We start from the raw sequence: 17221 nt of genomic DNA, 5'->3' as shown, positions 1-17221 counted from the left end.
GCCATCAACATCGGCCAAACTGGACAGTCTCTACGGAAAAGGATAAATGGACATAAATCAGATATTAGGAATGGCAATATACAGAAACCTGTAGGAGAACACTTCAACCTCCCTGGCCACACTATAGCAGACCTTAAGGTGGCCATTCTGCAGCAAAAAAACTTCAGGACCAGACTTCAAAGAGAAACTGCTGAGCTTCAGTTCATCTGCAAATTTGACACCATCAGCTCAGGATTAAACAAAGACTGTGAATGGCTTGCCAACTACAAAACCAGTTTCTCCTCCCTTGGTTTTCACACCTCAACTGCTTGAACAGGGCCTCATCCTCCCTGATTGAACTAACCTCCTTATCTCTAGCTTGCTTGCATATATATACCTGCCCCTGGAAATTTCCACTACATGCATCTGACGAAGTAGGTATTCATCTACGAAAACTCATGCTCCAAAACCTCTGTTAGTCTATAAGGTGCCACAGGATTCTTTGCTGCTTTTAAAGATGCTGCAGAATATCTTCCACAGAAACGGTCATCCAACCATAGAGCTATTGGCAAGAGATGACCCCCCTCCCAAAAAAAGAAGAAAAAATCAGCAAACCGTATATTCTGCTTGGTGAGGGGTGGATCTAATTTGGATCCAAGTTCTCTGTCAGATGCTTTCCTCATCTTGTTGATTTCAGGGATAATGTATGCCTATCCGATGATCCTGCTAAAATGGAGTATCCTAAGGAAGCTGAGACAGAACTCAGCAGTAATGATCATGTTAGCACTAGCATGGCCCAGACGGTTCTGGTATTGTCACCTAATAATCCTGTTGTTAGCCTCCGATAACATTACTTGACTTAGCTGAAATGATCATCCAGGATGAAAGAAAGATCCTACACCTGTTCCCGGAATCATTGCATCTGACAGACTAGTTAACTATCATTAAGAGTAGCTGCTCTGCTGAAGTGCAGAACATATTAGTGCACAACAGAAGTGCTCTATAGAGTGACACATGCTGACAAGTGGAAAAGATTATATGGGCAGAACATCATCATTTATCTTATTTAAAGACTGCTATTCCTTTTGTCCTGGACTGTCTACTGTCACTGAAGAATTCAAGGCTATTAACTCTAGAACAGTGCACTTAGCAGTAATGTCTTCTCACTATTCTTCTGTCCAGTGTCCCACCATATTTCCCACCCCATAATTAAATTCTTTAAGTGCCTCATCCATGTGTTTCCCCCAGTCCAGGAACTCCATTCTCTCCAGGACCTCAGTATAGTCCTAGCTGGGTTAATGGGTCCTCCTTTTGAAACCGTGCTATATGCTTACTCTGCCACCTATCCATGAAGACAGCCTTTTTAGTAGTGATAATACCTGCTCAAAGGATCGGAGAAGTGTAGTCACTTATGAGTGGTACAGCATACGCTATATTTCATAAGGACAAAGTCACCCTTATGCCTCTCCCTAATTTTTTGCCTAAACTAGTCTGACTTCTACTTGAATCCTTGACTTCCACTTGATTCAGTTGATTCATCTGCCTGAGGGGATCTCTTTTTACCTAGACAGAACAAGACCATTCAGAAATTCCCTAGACTTTCTGTAGCATTTGCAGACAAGTGTCAGAAAGTGTCATCCTAGAGACTTTCTTATTGGGTATCTGATTGTATTAGAGCTTGCTATGAGTTTGCCGGGCTAGATCTACTCATACAGGATAGATCCAGCTTCTCTGGAAAGATTGCTTCTTACTGAAATCTGCACGGTGACTACATGGGGATCAGGACATAGTCTTACACAGCACAATTCCCTAGTCGAGGCATCAAAATCTGACACCAGCTTCGACAGAGCTGTCCCGCAGTCCTTATTTAAGTAAGACTCCAAGCATTCACTTCCTGTCATTCAGATCACTGTGTTTGAGTCACCAGAAGTGGTATACAGATGGACAGTCACTCAAAGAAAGAATTATTACCCTACTGTAATGGTGATTCTTTGAGATGTTATCCCTGTGTATTCCACAACCCACCCCCCTTCCTCCTATCAGAGTCCTGCAACACCTAAATTTTGTATTGATAAAGGAAATTAAGGACATTTGGGCCCACTCTGCCCTTTATGTCCTCGGGCAGGGGGCACCAGGGCACTTATGGTGCAGGGCCAGCCCCAATGGACACAGCTGGCCAAAAGAATTTAATCTTGAGCACATGGGGCACATACATACCAGAAGGAGAATAATGTAGACAATGCATCTTGAGAAACCAGTTTTCTGTGATAGTCCTGTTACGAAAGATCCTTGTAAAACAAACAAAAAAAAAAAATAGACATTGTGGTGATGGTGATGATTTTGCCCTGCTACTCAGAGGTCTACAACTGTGAAAACTATCTTCAGCTTTTTGCAGCTGTTTGTTTTTCAAAAGCTAGAGACCACCCTTAAGAACAGTTGTTTTGGAATCAATATTTAGGAAACTGTTTCCTGGCTGGAAATTCTGCATCAAGTCACCACATAGGAAACTTAGAGTTGATTGTGAAACTGCTCTTATAACAAGCCCTATCTGATCATTAGATCACAAGGAAGATCAGTGCTGTGGTATAGGTTTATTCCCTAGCCCTTTATCCCTTTGGCAGCATTTCATAAGCAACAAAAAAACAGGTGCATGATTCAAGACAGGATATAAGGCATTCCCGGCACAAGGGAAAGCTGATTTTAGATATTGTATGAAAATGCAACAAGATTAGATTGTATTTGATGTCAAAAAGGAAAATTAAAGCTAAGAATTGTTTTGAGAAATGTTAAGATTAGTTCCTCAGTGTTTGCTCTTACAAGTGATCATTGCTGTTAGTGTTCTCTATAACATAATAAATTATAAGTGTTCATGACAGATATGTAGAACTCCTTCAGTTTTAAACATTGTGTCCTATCAGCTGAATACCTATTTCATATACACTGGGGCAATGATCTCCATTCATCTTAGCAATGAACTTCAGCCAGTTCAATTGCTGAAAGGAACAACATCTGTTTGGGGAAGGGGAAGTAGCCTAACTCCTGGTAGTCAGCAGTCTTTGGAAAGGAAATAAGGTTTGGAAACTGTATGTATCCTAGAGTTGCAGTGAATTACGATGATAATTTAAAGTAAGCAAATAACAAGGAAACGTCTCAAATTACTTCTGTTGATTTTACATTGTCTTTAAATATTATAGCCTGTTGTGTTTAGGTATAAATGTTTAATTGCTGTCTGGCATGATGCATATTCATTTATGAATGTTTAAAAATGGGTAACAAGATGACCTGGGTAACTTTAGGACTGTCAGCTTGACGATCCAAAATAATGGAACTGGTTATATTGGTCTTGATTAATAAAGAATTAAAGGCCAATCAAGATGGATTTACGGAAAGCAGATCTTATTAAACCACCCTGATTTTTTTGAGATTTTATATTTGGTTGACTTATATAAGGCATTTGACTTGGTACCACACAGCATTTTGATTAAGAAACTAGAATCCGGCAAAATCATTATACCCACACATTATAGAGATTAAAAACTGACTGACAGGTCTCAAATTGTAATTGTAAATAGAATCGTCAAGGGAGAGTGTTTCTGGTGGGATCCTTCTGGAATCGGTTTATGGCCCAGTGCTATTTAACATTTTTATCAGTGACCTGGAAGAAAACGCAAAACAATTAATGATAAGTTTGTAGATGATACAAAGATTGGGGGAGTGGAAAATAATAACAATCTGGATCACTTGGTAAGCTGGACATAAGTGAACAATTTGCATTTTAATAAGACGAAATGTAAAATCATCCATCTAGGAAGAATGAATGCAGGCCATACTTACAGGATGGGGGACTTTATCCTGGGAAGCAGAGACTCTGAAAAAGACTTGGGGGTCATGGTGGATAATCATCCAAGCATGGGCTCTCAATGTGATGCTGTGACCAGAAAGGCTAATGTGATCCTTGAATGTATATACAGGGGAATCTTGCAGGGAGGTTATATATACTCCCCTGTATTTGGCACTGGTATGACTGCTTCTGAAATATCAGTGTCCAGTTCAAGAAGGATATTGGGAAGTTTGGGGATACTTCAGAGGAGAGCCATGAGAATGCTTAAGGTACTGGAAAATAAGCCTTATAAAGAAAGACTCAATAAACTCATTCTATTTAGCTTATCAAAGAAAAAGTTAATGGGTGACTTGGTCACAGTGTGTAAGTACCTACATGGGAAACAGACATTTGATAATAGAGGGCTCTTCAGTCTAGCAGCCAAAAGTATAACAAAATCCAGTGAGTGGACGTTGAACCTAGATACATTCAGTCTAGAAATATGATACATTTTTAACAGTTCGAGTAATTTACCACTGGAACACCTTATCAAGGGTTGTGGTGAATTCTCCATCATTGGCAGTTTTTAAATCAGAATTGGATGTTTATCTAAAAGATATACTCTGATTCAAACAGGAGTCAATTTGGGGAAATCCTGTGACCTATGTTATAGAAGAAGTCAGACTAGTTGATCACAATGGCCCCTTCTGGCTTTACAATCTGTGAAAACCATCCTGATCCCCAGTTGTAGTTTTTTGTTGGAATAACACTTTCTTCTTCTGAAGTCAACAGCCTGTCACTGTCTTACAAATGGCTGGTTTTGTTCTTTGGTGAAAGCATTCTGGGCTGTCAGGAGAGAAGAAATGTGAGTGAGAACAAAGAAGTGAATTATCTATATGAGTTTAAGGATATGGTCACTAGAGCAGTGCCAATAATAGGTTTTACTGGCTCACTGGCAATTCTGAAAAAAAATAATCCTGTTAAATTTATAGACTTGTGGAAATGAGTTCCACAAATTAATTACATGTTATATAAAATATATTTCCTTTTTTCAGTTTGAAATATGTTGCCTTGTAATGGAATATTATCTTTTTCATTGAGAGGGAAATTGGAAGTGCCTAGTTTACCTGTTCTTGACCAATCAATACTTGCACACTTCAATCCTATTCCATTTTATTCTTCTCTTTTCTAAACTACACAGTCCCACCTGTACTAATCTCTCTCCATACAAAGGTCTGTCTTTCTGTTTCTAATCATTTTTGTCACCTGACTCTGCATCCTTTCTATATTTGCTATACCTCTTTTGAGATAAGATGGCCAGAACTGAACACAGTATTCCAGGTGGGAGAATACCTTTGGTTAATATAATGCCAGTATAATGTTTTCATGGTTATTTTCCCTCTTATTCCTTAAGCATGCTAACATGTTTGCTTTTTTGATGGCCACTCTCCATTGAACAGAGGTTTTCAATGAGCTTTTTTTCTGATTGGTTACAGTTAATTTAGAAGCTTGCATCATTATACACTGATATTTTAAATGATCTCTTTCAATTCCTTACTTCATATGCTTTGTTGAATATGTCAACACCGAGTTTCATTTGCCATCGTGCTATCCATTCATCTTGCTTTAAATCCCTTTGAAGTATAGCTCTGTTTAGGCTTGATTAACCTAAAAGATGTTGTCATCTGCATGTTTTGCCACCTCAGTCTTTTCCCAAGATCATTAATGAACATGTTAAACAACACTTCTTCGTATAAGAAACACCCCAATGTTCACCTTTTTGCCATGTTGAAAAAAGTCATTTATTCATACTACTTTGCTTTGTCTGTTAGACACTATTCTGACAGTATTTTCCCATCACCACATGGCTATCTACCTGCCTTAATAGTTTCTTGTAAATACTTTTGGTAAGATGGAGTATGCAGATCAGGACATTACACTGGAAGCCTCTTAACATCTAGAGAGCACCAAGTGATCTGTGCAAGACCCATGTTTGTCCATAAGGTAAAGCTATCAGGCATTTTTATGACCATATTTGGCAACACTAAATAATGTTCTGTACCATTAGAAAGTTATCTACTTAGCTTTTTACTATATTACATATTACATTAATATATATTTCATAACTATATATGTGATACTCTTAAAGAGTTCCCTGTGGTATTTCCTACAATGCTGGTGCTCAATCAGATTAAGTTCAGGATTCTTAATAATTTCATAATTTCCTTACTACTTGCAAGTTTTTTCTAGCATCTTGTATTAAAGTAGCATTGCAAAATTATACTTGCCTGCTGGGTGAACAATTTTGGCAGGTGAGTAAATTATGGTTAGTTTTTCATTGTTAATGTCATTGTTATTAAAGTAAAGAAGAAAGATGAATGGGTTTTGTGCTTGGGCTAGCAGGTTTTCATAACAATGTGGCAATCCTGTTTGAAAGTATTTTTAAGGACTTGATAGTGTTGTTTTTTCACTTTATTAATTTCTAATTGCAGCTGATTCAACAGGAACTCACTCTCTCTATACAACTTACAAGGACTATGAAATCATGTTTCATGTTTCCACCATGCTGCCATACACTCCTAACAACAAGCAACAGGTAGGGTGAACTTTTGACCATTTACAATTCCTCTGTTCTCCACCTCATAAAGTAGTTGTATTGTCAAATGATAATTGAATATTACACCTATAGCAGTGGCAGAAAGCACTTAACTTTGTTGAAGTATTGAATACAGAGTGATCTAAAAGAAAGTGAATAAACAGGAAAAAATTTAGGTCAACGGTCAGCTGAGTAGCTTTGTGAATAATTTCGTACTTAAAATAGTAAATAACTGCAGTGGTATTTGACAACCACTATATCCAGCCTGTTAAAAAGTACTCTCCAGTGTCTAAACAACGCAAAAATATAAGATATTGGATTACATGTATGTCAGGAATAAAACTGGCTAACTCAGTCACAGGATGCTCAGCAAACAGATTGAATGTTTATAGTGTGTTGGGGGGAGGAAAAGGCTCAAAAAGAAAAAGCTTGAGAACCACTGGATATGGAGTCCATAGGTGTACCCAAGGGTGTTGATCTATTTTGGAAATAGTGTGAGTTCCCAGTCACACAATACTTCTTTTGCTCTCTTAACCATCTAATCACCTCTTATAAGATCTTGTATCACTGCTAAGCTAAACAGAGATGGGCTGGTTGAATACTCTGAAGAGAGGCCTTAAAGGACAAAAATATATTATATAGGTGTTTTCAGAAAGCTATTTTGGCCATGCAATAGTTGGCATTTTCTCCTCAAAGAGAGAATTAAATCAGTGCCTGTTATGATAGCTGCAGGGGTGGGAAAGAGGAGACATGTTTTACTGTTGAGGTTCTGTCCTTTGATTGAAACATAAAATCAAGGTCTTATAGTCATGAAAGCACCCTTGGCATCTTTTATAAGAGCAGAGATGTCAACTCAAGTATCCTGGCCAATTTCAAATGCAGATAATCACATTCTCCTACATAAATTCCCCTTACCTATACATTTTCAATTGAATACATTTAATCATCTCTTCCTTTCCTAAAGCATTCTGTGCACTGTGAAACAACTTCTTTTCAGTCCAGAAGTGGCTAGGAAGTTGGTATATTAATTTTACAAATAAAACCTGAAACCTTTGATATTATTACAAGATCACAGTTAATATGAGCTTTTGTTTACTTTCGTCTGCTCACTAACATTTTTGTTCTCATCATATTATGCCCAATTTGAGTGTTTTGCAGAATTACAATTAGGATCTTGTGTTCTTTTGTGTGTTTTATAAAAAGTTTTTGTTGCTGTTGTTTTTGCAGAAGAAAAATATTTTTAGACCGTAGTATTGGGTTTAAAAAGAAAAACATTTTTGCAGAATTCATTAATGTATACTGTCAACCAGTTTAAACAAGAAATATTAACCTACCTCAAATTTGTTATAATTATATATTGAGTGTTGTTCAGCTTCTAAATATTGCCAGCTCATAATGTTAGAATTCACACACACAAAAAGTAGACAAACTAAACCATAACATGCTTTGCATTACAATTTATTTGATTTTAGAATCACTTAAAATCTTCCCCATACATAGTCCTTTCATTGTGTTTAAAATAGAATTAAAACTGTTGTTATGGAAACAGAAAATGCAGGATGCTTGCATTTGTCTAATATGTCAGATGTTGGCAAGTTTCTCATTTAAGTCCTCAGATATTCTGTGTATTAATGTCTGCATTGACTTGTAGAATAAAATGATGGCAATAGCTGTGTGGCTTATGCAAAAATATCCCATAATTAGTAATGACATTTAAAAATATAATTGTAGGAGAAATGAAAAAAATATGAAAAGATTGGTGCATTTTAACCTATGCTCTGAGATTTCCATTGTCGTCATCTTTTTTAAATTTTTTTTTAGCTCCTGAGAAAACGGCATATTGGAAACGATATTGTGACGATTGTTTTCCAGGAAACTGGCGCACAGCCATTCAGCCCAAAGAACATTCGTTCTCACTTCCAGCACGTCTTTGTCATTGTAAGAGTGCACAACCCCTGCACTGACAACATCTGTTACAGGTAGCTATTACCAGGTTAACAGCAAAAAGGAAATATTGACATATGTCGAGGTTTAGCAAATTTTTGCATTCTTAAATGGAACACACTTTATTGCTTCCTTTAAGGAAACAGTTTTCCGGATGTTGAAAGCTAGAGAACATTATTAACATCACAAACTAGAATAGGTACAGGTGGGCACATTGACATTTTCAGGAAACAAGCTGCTAAAAATGGTGCCTAAATGGGTGCATTTGAACATGTAAAATAAGGATTTCTTTCATTACTGCTTAGATCCTGAGTTCTGGGATCATTATATCTTTTTAAACATAAGGTTTAAAAACGGTGGTGCAGTTTTGAAATTAGTCTTACACTTTTGAAAAATTTCTGAGGCTTCCAGATTAATTGAATTAGCAGTGTATCAATCAGTATTTAATGTATTTGTGCTCATTAAATCTTTGTATTGAAAATGGATTTTATGCTAAATTTTTTAAGATTAGGTAACTAATCTATATGTAGAAAGAAAACTTTTTGGTATCATTTGATGGTATTCTTAATATTTGTAGTCTAGTAAAAATACAGATTTTTGTTGATAACTCATAATGGGTTTGCTGCTTTTTGTGGAGAAGACTCAGGAATCTGAGTTCATGCTGCCACTTCAGTGAAGCCATTGAAGAAGGGTGGCCAGATCTGCAGAAAGAAGAAACTGAGTTACATTTTCTGTCTGAAACCGTATTATTATTGCACAATTGGCTTCTGTACAGAAATGTAGTTTGAAGATTAAAAAGTAAGCAAGCCACTTCCTTTCAGATATAGGAGTCTTCCCATGCATAGTAACTTGCAGGATCAGGACCTTTGTGTTTCATGTGCCTTCCATGGGCTTAAAATCCTTCATTGATGGGTTTTCCAGTACAAATACTTGATCCATATTTATACAGTTCAGTTCTGAAAAGTTTTAATAGGAAACCTCTCAGAGTAAGTTTGACTTTTTCTCCACTGGATTATTTGGAACAATTTCATAGGTTCATAAATTCTAGGTGAAACAAAAAGCCATATAACAGGGATCAGCAACCTTTGGCACACAGCCCGTCAGGGTAAGCCCCTGGCGGGCTGGGATGGTTTGTTTACCTGCAGCATCCACAGGTTGGGCCGATCACAGCTCCCTCTGGCTGCGGTTTGCCGCCTCAGACCAATAGGGACTGCAGGAAACAGGGACCAGCACATCCCTCGGCTATGCCGCTTTACGCAGCCCCCATTGGCCTGGGGCAGTGAACCACAGCCAGTGGGAGCCATGATCAGCCAAACCTGCAGATGCTGCAGGCAAACAAACCGTCCTGGCCAGCCAGGGGCTTACCATGATGGGCCGCATGCCAAAGGTTGCCGATCCCTGCCATACAGCATAAGATGGTGCTAGATCTTACATTGAACATCATATAAAAGAAGCAGGCATGGGCACCATTTTGCACAGTGTTTCTCGCTCCCTTCAAGGATAAACACTCTAATAGAGTACTTGTTTCATTATCACATTCACCTTCTAAAACAGCTGCATTGATAACTTTATAGTAAAAATTCTTATCCTTGCAGTTCATGATGCTGGAAAACGTAACCCTGCAAAATGTCACTAGTAGCTTTTCATTGTATGCAATGATTGAACTTAACTCATAGACCACCTGTCTGCTAATAAAAAGACCCTCCAGAACCACTGGAGATGACTGAGAGCCCAATGACTGCACCATTTGAGTGTCCCTGCTGAGTGATTTCTGGTATGTTGTTATTCCCTCCAAGGAAGATCTGATCATTTGTGTATTTGAATATCAGTTACTAGACAATGAAATTACAAAGCAAACTTTATGATCAAAGATGGCTTTTCAAAAGTGATATCAATCTCACTGTTTTTGGGTTTCACAGAAATGGAGATTTTAACATACTGAATATTTGTTTTCTGATTACACTTTGCTGGTTCAGATCAGAGGTCAGGTCAGAGAGCATTTTTGTTCTTATCTAACCAATCTACCAACTGTGACAAACTGGTAAAATGTCAGTATAGTTTCCTAGGAATATTATGTATGACTTGGTTTCCCTGTTCAATTTTATATTGCTGACTGACTGAGTGCATAGAGTTAAATCAAAGGACATTGTAAAGGATGGTTGTTAAGGAACCCACCAAGGGTAAAACAATGTCAGAGATAAATCATCCTCTGAGATATGTGCTTCAAAGGAATTAAGTCAACAATAGCTGGGCCATCAATCTGAGAAGAAGCTACCTTGCTGGCTCCATCTGGATTAAGATGCTTTTCTCTTCCTAAGGCTGAGATGAAAAAGATCATGAGTGGTTAAAAAGATGCAGAAAGGGAAGTTGTTACAATGGAAGCTGATGCAGACACAGAGTTAGCATGCAGCGATGCTGACACACAGACAGACTGACTAGAGAGCCAGGGTCTTCAGCAAATAAGCTTTAACTTGCTGCCCAGAAAAGAGAACAGAGGGCACCAAGGCAAAGTCATGTCTATCTAGGGGCTTGAAGGGAATGCCAAGTGTAGGTAAGACTGTCTCAGAAGGGGAAGCCTACCCAGGGAGAGTGACACCAACCAGTATTCAAAATGAACCATCAGATTAATTAGTATAAGAGTAATTCCGTCCTGTTAAGGACAAACTTTCAGTTATGAATAATGCCAAATATAACCATTAATCCTAAATGTTTCTTCTGAAAAAACTACCTGTTGCAAAAGAGGTACCAAACACGAGGGATGGGGTGGGAGACGACAACACAAGAGAGTGAAACCGGTGTGTGTGTGCACAGATTAACATGAGGGTGGAAAGGTGAGGGGGAAGCTTGGGGTTGTGGAATGGGAATGTGGGGAACAGCAGAGAGAGTGAAGTTGGGGTATACACAGTAGCTGCATTGTGCTTCTCTGTTGATGTAAAACAGCTCTGTAAACCTCCTTTAACTGACCATCATAGAAGAGCATGCATCCCATCCTCCCTCTGCTTCCTTTCCCCCTCAAAAAAAAAAAAAAAAAAAAAAAGGGAAAAAAAAAAGGGTGTAACTGGGAAGAGAGGGTCTTCATAAACCATACAAAAGTAACTTTTCTGTTCAAGGGATAAGTTGAGCACGAGTTTAGGATAGTCAGATTTGGTCCAAGTAGTTCACCTATCATGAATAACTGGTTAAGAAGATAGCTTTTTTCCTACTGCCACAGAGAAGTTCTGACCTTAAAGAAAACAGACCATCGTTTTTAAAATAGTGCATCCAATCATGGTGATTGTGCATATAGATTATATACCCACATTTTTGTTCATACTCAAGTAAGAAAATTTGAGTTAGTATATCTAAATGAAAACATCGAGTGTGTTAGTTTGGCTAAAAATAAAACTAAGAATGGTTTACAGTGAATTAATTATCGGTCTTAATCAATATGGGCAATCATAGATATTGCCATAATATAAATATTAAAGAATAAGTACAGGAGCCAGAATTGTTCCCCTTCACCTCATAGGTGAGGTCATGTACCACTCCGAGAATGTTATATATTAATATATGCCCCCACAGCATTGATTTACAAGAAATTGAATATATGGGACTTACCAAAAAATACATGGCTATTAACATTTTAATTGTGTTGTTATTAACATATATTACAATATATTATATTGGCCACATTCTCAAGTTAGCATGATGATTGTTTTTGCATATAATTGTCCTTGAAGTAAACATGCAAATGCAGAGTTTTGTGTGGGTTTCAAATGTGGGGTATTGTGAAAATTTTGCACATTATATGCAACAGAGCATTTAGTAGTTAGATTATTCTTTTTCAGCAAGGCAATTGAGAGCATTAAGAAGAGTGAGTGATTATTTACCTCTCAAACCTTCCCCCACAAATAAAGTACTCAGATTTATACATTACTGAGAAACTAGCAAAGTAAAAAAAAAAATTGTCTGTGTGTAAGTGCAGATACTTTGTGTCTCTGGTGAATCAAGCAGCCCTTTCTTTTGCGCAGTGTATGTCTGTTAAAAAATCAGTGTGTGGCCTGAGGAGGGCATGCCTATGCATTCTCTAGATCCCATAAACTGCTAAAGAGAAATTAAAATGTTGACACATCGCTTCTTCATTTCTGTATTTCTTCTAGTGTTGCTGTGACAAGATCCAGAGATGTACCATCGTTTGGACCACCAATCCCAAAAGGTGTTACCTTTCCTAAATCAAATGTGTTCAGGGACTTCTTACTGGCCAAAGTGATTAATGCAGAGAATGCTGCTCATAAATCCGAGAAGTTCCGTGCCATGGCCACCAGGACTCGCCAAGAGTACTTGAAAGACCTAGCAGAAAAGAATGTCACCAATACACCCATTGACCCATCTGGCAAGTTCCCCTTCATTTCACTAGCCTCAAAAAAGAAGGAAAAGTCCAAACCTTATCCAGGAGCAGAGCTCCATAGTTCTGGTGCCATTGTGTGGAGTGTCCATGCAAAGGACTATTGCAAGAGTATGGAAATAGACTGTCTCTTGGGTGTATCTAATGAGTTTGTAGTTCTCATTGAGCAGGATACAAAGAGTGTGGTGTTCAATTGTTCCTGCAGAGATGTGATAGGGTGGACTTCAACCGACACAAGCATCAAACTCTTCTATGACAGGGGTGAATGTGTTTCTGTGGAGAGCTTTATCAACAGCTCCGATGATATCAAAGAGGTCGTAAAAAGGCTGGAGGTTAGACATTTTTTTTTCTAAATTAAAATTTGGACTTTAGTAACAAATGAATTACAGTGCTTGCAATAGTTGTTTGCTAATTAGTTAATTCTGCAAGGCCAATTCCCGTTTTCTTTCTCTCTGCCCCTTTCTCTCTGTTCTCCCCACACACACCCCTCTACTTTGACATGTACCAGAAAATAGCCAGCCATTGTTGGTTGTTTTGCATTAGTCAGGAGTAGCTGATATTGTTTAAAAAAATGAGAAAAAAGTTGGTACCTTCCGGAACCATCAGGTTGTACAGTAAATACCTGTCTAGTCAAATGATCTTATCTGTTTCTCTTGTTTCCTCCTTTTTCTGTCATATTTCATGTTATATTTCATCTCAAATGAAGTTTGAGTAGGAGTTGCCTTACTATATGTCTGGACAGTGCCTAGCAAATCAGGCCCCAATCTCGATTGAGGCCTCTAGATGCTATCTCAATACAAATAATAATAGTAATAAAGTAAAATAAACAATTCATTGCATTGTTGTTATTTGTCTAGAAAATGTCTGTCCATCTTCACTATTTGTCCAGCTGTGTCATGAAGGAAAGCAGTATATTTAGCAGCTGTGTTCTCCACTATGTCAAAAATAGCAATTGTAGAATAAACAGGAAGGAAGGAGAGACACATGCCATTGGTTGAAGCATTTAGAACCTCTATTTAACCTGGTGTCAGTTGAGAGTGGCGTAAGGTTCCAGTTCCGCTAAATTGGGTAGTTGCACGCCATCAAACTCTTGTACTGAAAAATGGAGAAATGGTAGTTCTGTGAAATATCCACAGACCTAGTAAAAATGTAAAATTTTAAATGAAAGATGAAATACAGGTGCTTGTGTACGTCCCCCACACTTACCTGTTATGTCCTGCCACATTCCTTTAATGTTCCTATGAAATAAGTGGAATTTTAAGGCAGAACTACAATACCAATAGTTAATTCTGTGCAACCAGATGCTATCTTAAATATCCATCTTGAGTAAAGGATTTGTTTGAACTGGTATCGTACATAGCAGTGGGAATTTTCCTTGGGACAAAGTACTTCTGTTCCCTCTCCCCATACCTCATCTTGGACTGTGGCTGTAAAACCCAGAATTATAGCCCTCTCAGAATGTAATTCATTACACTAATCACTCTTTCCTCTTCATTTCAATTCTCAGTTTGTGACAAAGGGCTGTGAGACCACGGAGATGACTTTACGTAGGAATGGATTGGGTCAGCTTGGTTTCCATGTGAACTATGAAGGCATTGTGGCAGATGTTGAGCCCTATGGCTATGCTTGGCAGGCAGGATTACTACAGGGCAGCCGGCTAGTGGAGATCTGCAAAGTGGCTGTAGCCACTCTAAGCCATGAGCAAATGATTGACCTGCTGAGAACATCAGTAACCGTGAAGGTTGTCATCATTCCTCCCCATGAGGACTGCACTCCACGCAGGTATTGTGAGGTGACAGAATGAGAATTAATGCCATCTAGAGCTACCTTTGGGCAAGAAGTTTATTTTGTTTTAAAAATGTAAAACTTTTCCCCCTTAGTACTTTGACATTGGAATAAATTCCGGCCTGTGTAAAGATTTATAAAAGAATTAGGTTACAGCATCCCATATTGTCAACTGAAACAAGCTGCAAAAGGGGGCACGCTGTCTAAATTTACACTTCAGCTCCACAAAATATCTACTGTGTGTACAGTAGTTTAGTAAAAATCATAATTCTCTCAACGTATCCTTCAAACTCCCACAAACACCTTGTGGAGATCAAATATCTCTGAACTGGCAACTGTACATTTATGATGCATCAAAAATACTAGTTAATTTTCCTTCCATTCACAGAGATCTTTTAATTCCTATGGATCCTTTTCCCCAATGCCTTCCAACCAAGCAAGGCTACATGTGACTGGAGCCTATCAATCTGTGTATGTACTGGTCAGGGAATTTGCTGCAGATTGAGACTGTCTCCTCAGTGGCTGAGTTTGCTAATTCCACAGTACTCTCAACCCTTGCTGAGTTCCAAGCTGTCAACTTTTTTATTGCTTTTATAGCTTTTAAATGTAGCTTTTGATCATGGATACACTCTTGTCTTGTGGTTTTCATGCTAAATTAAACATTCCCAATTTCCTTCATCTTTTCTTAGAGCTCTATTTTCCCAATCTGTTTATCATTTTTATTGTTTCTCTTTTCAGTCATATCACTGCATCTGATTCCCATCTCTCAAATACCATGTATTAATTCCTCATGAACAGTATTTAAATATGAGAGAAGGAACCTATATAGCCTGAACTTGCCCACTGTCAGCTCAAGTTTGTGCTAAATTTGGTTAGAAGAAAACCAAGTACACGAATCAAATGTACAAATGTTCTTTTTGAGGAGGTACTGTTACAGTGATTTGTGAGATTATTATTATTTTGAGATGTGAACATCTGTCATAACAAAGGAGACCACCTGCAAGTTAGATAGGAGTCCTTATTGTAAAAAGCCCACTTTTGTTTTTAATCTTTTAGAGTTGCCATAAAAACAACAGTATCAGGCAGGATCAGCAAATGACAAGTCCAGCTGCAACCATGGCAAAAAGATTAGAACATAAAATTCTAGCACAGATCCCACTTATTTCAAATATTTTGGCTGAATTAAATTAAGCACAGCTAAAAGTAGGCTTAGCTTCAGGCCTGGTCTACACTACGCATTAAAACCGAATTTAGCAGCATTAAACCGATTTAACCCTGCACCCATCCACACAATGAGACCCTTTATATCAATATAAAGGGCTCTTTAAACCAGTTTCTGTACTACTCCCTGACGAGAGGAGTAGCACTGAAATCGGTATTGCCATGTCAGATTAGGATTAGTGTGGCCGCAAATGGACGGTATTGGCCTCCGGGCGGTATCCCACAGTGCACCATTGTGACCACTCTGGAAAGCAATCTGAACTCAGATGCACTGGCCAGGTAGATAGGAAAAGCCCCGCGAACTTTTGAATTTCATTTCCTGTTTGCCCAGCGTGGAGCTCTGATCAGCACGGGTAGCCCAAATCCAGAAGGAGCTCCAGCATGGACCGTGCGGGAGACACTGGATCTGATCGCTGTATGGGGAGACAAATCTGTTCTATCAGAGCTCCGTTACAGAAGATGAAATGATAAAGCATTTGAAAAAATCTCCAGGCTATGATAGACAGAGGCCACAGCAGGGACTCAGCACAGTGCTGCGTGACAAGCGTAACAGAAAGCCAAAGAATCAAATGGACGCTCATGGAGGGAGGGAGGGGGGACTGAGGAGTCCTGCTATCCCACAGTCCCCAAAAAGCATTTGCATTCTTGGCTGATCTCCTAATGCCTGTCGGGTCAAAAACATTGTCCGGGGTGGTTCAGGGTATATCTCATCATTTACCCCCTCTCCCCGCCCGTGAAAGAAAAGGGGAAAAAATTGTTTCTTGCCATTTTTCAATGTCACCATATGTCTACTGTATGCTGCTGGTAGATGCGGTGCTGCGGCACTGAAAAGCAGTATCCCCTCCCCTTCCTTTCCTGTTGGCAGACAGTACAAATGGTGGAAAACGGTCATCATCCCGTGAGTGCTCCTGGCTGGCCTCAGTGAGGTCGGCCAGGGGCGCCTGGGTAAAAAATGGGAATGACTCTCTGTCATTCCTGGCAGACGGTACAAAATGCTGGGTAACCATCCTCATCATAGCAGCTGGAGCCTGAGGTCCATCAGCGCCCCCCCCCACACACACACCCTTTCGTGTCTAAAGAAAAGATTCTGTACTCCCTGGACTATCATAGCAGCGGGAGGCTGTACCCCTCTCCCCCTCACCCTTTAATGTCCTGCCTGGACTATCATAGCAGCTGGAGGCTGCCTCCCCTTCATTTTATCTCGCTAAAAAGTCAGTGTTTCTTATTCCTGCATTCTTTATTACTTCATCACACAAATAGGGGGATACTGCCACGGTAGCCCAGGAGGGGTGTGGGAGGAGGGAAGCAATGGGTGGGGTTGTTGCAGGGGCACCCACTAGAATGGCATGCAGCTCATCATTTCTGCGGGATCTCTGGGGCTCTGATCCGGAGCGGCTTAGCTCTCTGGCTCTCTAGTAGATTTTCCCCATGTTCTAGGCAGGACTGACACTCTATTTTTAGACAAAACATAAAGAAGGGAATGACCCGGGGA

General features: G+C 39.1%; 1 protein-coding gene across 8 annotated transcripts in view; it reads left to right on the top strand.

Annotated features, from left to right (window-relative positions):
* The window catches only part of SIPA1L1 (signal induced proliferation associated 1 like 1), a 406115-nt gene that overhangs the window by 324908 nt on the left and 63986 nt on the right, over positions 1-17221 (top strand). For all 8 annotated transcript variants that reach the window (XM_030559663.1, XM_030559661.1, XM_030559662.1 and 5 more), the window contains 4 exons: positions 6292-6395; positions 8217-8374; positions 12479-13055; positions 14231-14505. In XM_030559663.1, coding sequence (XP_030415523.1) covers positions 6292-6395; positions 8217-8374; positions 12479-13055; positions 14231-14505 — 1114 coding nt within the window. The remainder of the gene's footprint in view (positions 1-6291; positions 6396-8216; positions 8375-12478; positions 13056-14230; positions 14506-17221) is intronic.

The sequence above is a fragment of the Gopherus evgoodei genome, chromosome 4 (genome assembly GCF_007399415.2).
Source record: "Gopherus evgoodei ecotype Sinaloan lineage chromosome 4, rGopEvg1_v1.p, whole genome shotgun sequence".
Classification (NCBI taxonomy): domain Eukaryota; kingdom Metazoa; phylum Chordata; order Testudines; family Testudinidae; genus Gopherus; species Gopherus evgoodei.
Note: the sequence above shows the minus strand (reverse complement) of the source record. Positions and strands in the feature narration are given on the sequence as shown.